Below are 4,969 nucleotides of genomic sequence, written 5' to 3'. Positions count from 1 at the left end.
TAATCAAGGACATAATTTTGGTCCTGTCTTCTGATTGGTCAATTCAGTATTCCAGTGGTGATCTAGTAACAGCTGTTATGTGAAACTGTTATGTGTTTATCACTGCACAACATCATAGAGATCAGCTATTAACCTTAATCTGCATGTCACAACTAGATCTGCTAGCAGATGCTTCATGGATTTGACTACTGAATTAATGAATTTCAAACCTCAGTATCTCCAGGTGACAGTTTCTCTTCAGGCTCTTCAGTCCATCAGAGAGCATCTTCACTCCTGAATCCAGCAGATTATTGCCTCTCATGTCCAGCTCTATCAGACAGGAGTTTGATGATTGTAGAATGCCACAATGTATGCCACAATTTCACAGCACTGACAAGTGAGAGAACAGCGTCTCAAACTGAGCAGAATAATAAAAAACTGAATAAGTACATGTCCATTAACAGTGGTGTAAGGTAACAAACTACAAATACCTTATTTCTTAAACATACTCTCAACTCTAACCGCTCTAACCAGTGATAAACGCAATGAGAGGTGTTTGACCCAATTGAATTCAACACTTCTATGATACTGGGCATCTTAAAGGCAGTTTCTAACACTAGAAATACTGTAAAAATGACCAATTTCATTATTTTTCTACAAAATTATTTGGCCAAATATCTTCAATATTTTTATTTTTAACAAACTTTAATTGAAACTTTAATCAAACACTTTACGGATTGCTTCAAAGCAGTTTTACAGTAATAAACAGGAAAAACATGCGAGCATTGAAAGGTTCTTCAAGTTCAGGAATCAGTAATTTTAAGTATAATTATAAATTAAATTTAATTTACAAAGCATCTCTGACTTTTCAATTTAATTTGCTGTAATTACGTTTACTTTGTGTTTTTTTGTATTTTGTATTGTATTGTAAAACCAGATACTTTGTACTTTTACTTAAAGGCACAATATGTAATTGTCGTTGCTAGAGTTTGCTTATTCAAAACAAAGGCATAGCTTGATGACACCGTACAATGAGCGATCTTAGGAGTTGAAGACTTTCTTCACCTCCACAGCCCAATGGAAAGCAATCCGAATGTACAATTAAAGTTTTATTAATGTTGGCTTGAAGTAGGGCGGGGCCGAGAGCCATTGCTGTTTATTATGCTGACATGCCGCAGTTGGACGCTGCCACTCCATTTGTTTTGTTTATGTTTTTTTGTATGTATGTGTGTGAGAGAGAGAGTGTGTGCAAGACAGAGCGTGTGCATTTGTGTGTGTGTGTGTGAGAGAGAGAGAGAGAGAGAGAGAGTGAGTGTGTTTGTGTGTGTGTGTGTGTGCGTGTGTGTGAATAAAGAACAACGTACAGTGCTACACAGTTACGTCGACTGTGTTTACGTGAATCGTCACCAAGGCACATTTCAGTGATTTGTAACAGCTGTTGGAGTTTCCTTTCATCCATGATCTTTACAAAGAAAGGAAGATCATGATGGTAGTCTCTCATCACGTTGCTGTACAGAGCTGATGCTGAAACAAATCACTTGAATGCAACACACTAATGATTACGACTTCAGAAGTGGAAAAATTTCCAACTGCAGACAAAGTCTCATTAGCTGTATATTAATCCCATCTGCTACATTTGTTTGAATGTGTCAATGTCACCGCACCGAATAAATAAACACACATGAAAACATTACAGTGTATGTTAATGAGCAGATTATATAATAACCTAAATGACTGTCAGGACAGCCAATCAGGATTGTGGATTAGAGCTGCTTAATCTTTAATTCGTAAAGTTGCAGCTATAACCGTATGTTTAGGATCAGGTTAGAGAAGAGACTTAAAGAGCCTGACCTGAGATCAGAAACATGAAATCAACACAACCTCACAACAACAAGCATGAGTTTGTTGACAAGAAGCATTTGATGCTATTTAATCCTTTAAACGTATAGTTGAACACAGCATCAAAATAAAACATACTGATTTATTTTTAGATTTAGATTAAATTTGCTTACAAATCATTTGATTGGTTATTTGTTGAAGTATTTAATATGGAAAATGAAAACAGCATTAAAATGAATGATGCACCATACAGGAAACATTCTCATAATGTTCTCTCAAAGTTATGAACAAACTTTCTTAGTAACATTAATAGAATGTGTTCAAAGTAATCTGGTCTTTAATAATGTTTTCAAAATATTAGCACAGAAACATTATTTTTACATCATTCATGGAACGTTTTAGTTTGTCTAAGTTGTTTACAGAACATTCAAAAGTGAAGTTCCCATAATCTTTGCAAAAGGATCAAATGGAATGTTCTCTTAACGTTTGTAAACCATTTAAACTTTCAGAAAACTTTTTAGAACATTCAGAAAACTTAATGGGAACGTTAGCAAAATGTTCTTTGAATATATTTTTGTAGCCGGGATGTTTGTATTATGAAAATTAGATGAGAACTGAGGATAGAGAAAGTCTTGAGCATTAATCAACTAATGACCACAAAAAAAACAAGAACATATATTTCAGCAAATCGTGTGTTTATGTCTGTGTCTGTCAGATTCACAGGAGAGACAAACTGTAGATGTTCTAAATAAACTGACTGTTTTCACATGCGTGTCCTCAGCTGGAAAAGCCTGAAGTGCTTAAAATACTCCATGTGTCAATCTCCTGATCCCTCTATCTGTTTCTGTGGGAGGCTTTTGAGGATCAGAAGATTAGTCGAGCACTATAAAGCGGCCGGCAGAGACACTGGACACGAGCTGAAGCGACACATTGCAGAAGAGAAGAGAACCAACAGAAACTCCAGCACACGGTAAGAGATTCACCTCACCTGAGACACATTTACAGCACAATACACTTAGAAACAGTCAGGTAAAGTACTATGGTATTTCATTTTCACTCAGACATGCTGTAATAAATACACAACATGATTTACTGAGAGGAGGAATTCTGGGCTGAGGAGCATGAGAAGAAAACCACAAAACATAAAAACATTAAAACAAAATAGAGAAAGACTTTCACGGACTGATAAAGAACAGACAGACTTAGTGATGGAGAGGAAATAATTAAAAAGTAAAAGTAGAATGTGAGTCAAAATGACATCCCTGGACATTAAGTTGAACATTAAACTACAGGCAAGGTGTAGCGATTATACTATGGATGCTTACTTTTATTACCATGGATGATTCTGCCACAGAATATAAATTCAGAATTGCAAGAGAATAGTCAGAATTTTGAGATAAAAAGTCATAATTACTGTACATTTTTTATTCTTCCTCAAACTTTTTCTTTAGATGAAGCTGAAATGTACAGTAGACATTCTACAGCAAAAGCTAATTTAGGCAAAAACAGACTAAAACAGAAGCTCTGACACATTTCTCCCTGGATTCCAGAAGTAGGCTAGGATAAATGTGATAGGATTACAGCGCTGGGCATCTCCTCTACGAGATTAGCACGATTATGTAACGAGCTTATCATTCACACTGTCTGTATATCTCACAAGGCAAACAGATGTTGGTAAATAAACCTACTCATTGTGTAACTAGAAGATTAGCATTAACAAAATCCCAAAATGAGAAGACTAACAGCTAACCTGTTGAGGACATCAATAAAGGGGACAATATAGTCACTTTTTATAGGAAACATGTTTATATTTCAGTAAGTGAGAGAAATGGACGCCCCAGCACCTGTTGAGAAGAGAGGACCACCAAAGTTCAAGCAGAGGACCACTCGCACCTTCAAGAGCAAGGCTCCTAAACCTGGCCAGAAAGGCTTCGGAGATGACATCCCTGGGATGGAGGGTCTCGGCACAGGTAAAGCGTGACATTTCAGTTGCCTTCATGATGTAAATATTGATTCAGTGTTTTGAATGACACACAGCGATGAACCTGAACACCACCTTTCTCTGGTTTTTCAACAGACATCACTGTGGTTTGCCCATGGGAAGCTTTTGGCGACATGGAGCTCAGTGATCTGGCAAAATATGGAATTTTGTAGTGCATCCACCCTTTCAACCTTCCTCCTGCTCTCTTCTGGAGATCTCTGATCTGCCAAGATGATCACACAAGGTTATAGAATTGTCCACTCACAGCGAGACTAAACCAGCAGCAGATGCTCTCAGCCCAACACACAAAGAGGACGGGACGTAATTAATACATTTATTTGGGGGAAGGACGAATGGAACTGGAGCCCTTAGCTGGAGGGATCGATCTCAGAGCCGCAATATCATTCAGGCCCTCTCTCCTAATTGTTGTGGTAAAATAAAGAACTATGTACAAATTGACTTTATTTTTATTTTTTTGAACTGTAATGATTGTGTTAGTGTCAGAATCAACTCATCATGGTTAATTAAAACCACAATTTGGCAGTATATCACAAATAAAAATTTATTTTCCCATAAATTTGTCATTAGCATTTTCTCTTTCAGAACTGAGAGAAAATCTTGGTAACACTCAGTTTAGGGTCAAATTCTCACTCTTAACTGGTTGCTTATTAGCATGTTACTAGGATACTGGCTGTTTATTAGTAGTTATAAAGCACAATACCTAAACTTAACTATCTTACTATTAATAGGCTAAACAGTAATAAGGGGTTTATCGAGACAAAAGTCAGTTAATTAGTTAAAGGATTAGTCAACTTTCAAATTAAAATTTCCTGATAATTTACTCGCCTCCATGTCATCCAAGATGTTCATGTCTTTCTTTCTTCAGTTGAAAAGAAATGAAGGTTTTTGATGAAAACATTCCAGGATTATTCTCTTTATAGTGGACTTCAATTGGCCCCAAAAGGTTGAAGGTCAAAATTAGTTTCAGTGCAGCTTCAAAGGGCTTTAAACAATACCAGACAAGGAATAAGAGTCTTATCTAGCAAAACGATTGGTCATTTTCTTAAAAATGTAAAAAAAAAAAAAAAAAAAAAAAAAAAAAAAAATTATATACGTTTAACCATAGACGCTCATCTTGAACTATCTCTCTTCTTCTCTAGTAGAATTCCA

The 4,969-nt window shown here is 36.2% G+C and overlaps 1 protein-coding gene across 1 annotated transcript; it reads left to right on the top strand.

Moving 5' to 3' along the window:
- The first annotated feature begins 2,683 nt into the window (after positions 1-2,683).
- LOC125274442 (retinal cone rhodopsin-sensitive cGMP 3',5'-cyclic phosphodiesterase subunit gamma) lies at positions 2,684-4,258 on the top strand. Its single transcript, XM_048200860.1, has 3 exons — positions 2,684-2,788; positions 3,635-3,788; positions 3,896-4,258. Exons 2-3 carry the CDS (start codon positions 3,647-3,649, stop codon positions 3,970-3,972), a joined length of 219 nt encoding a protein of 72 aa, XP_048056817.1. The 5' UTR covers positions 2,684-2,788; positions 3,635-3,646; the 3' UTR covers positions 3,973-4,258.
- Positions 4,259-4,969: the final 711 nt, after the last annotated feature.

Source organism: Megalobrama amblycephala, linkage group LG8, assembly GCF_018812025.1.
Source record: "Megalobrama amblycephala isolate DHTTF-2021 linkage group LG8, ASM1881202v1, whole genome shotgun sequence".
In the NCBI taxonomy this organism is placed as follows: Eukaryota; Metazoa; Chordata; class Actinopteri; order Cypriniformes; family Xenocyprididae; genus Megalobrama; species Megalobrama amblycephala.
This window is presented reverse-complemented; position numbering and strand designations above follow the sequence as displayed.

What these genes read in the sequence shown, in the direction of transcription:
- LOC125274442 (XM_048200860.1), top strand. Translation starts at nt 3,647, where the DNA reads ATGGACGCCCCAGCACCTGTTGAGAAGAGAGGACCACCAAAGTTCAAG. An exon ending in GATGGAGGGTCTCGGCACAG is followed by an intron (nt 3,789 to 3,895) that starts GTAAAGCGTGAC and finishes GTTTTTCAACAG; the next exon opens with ACATCACTGTGGTTTGCCCA.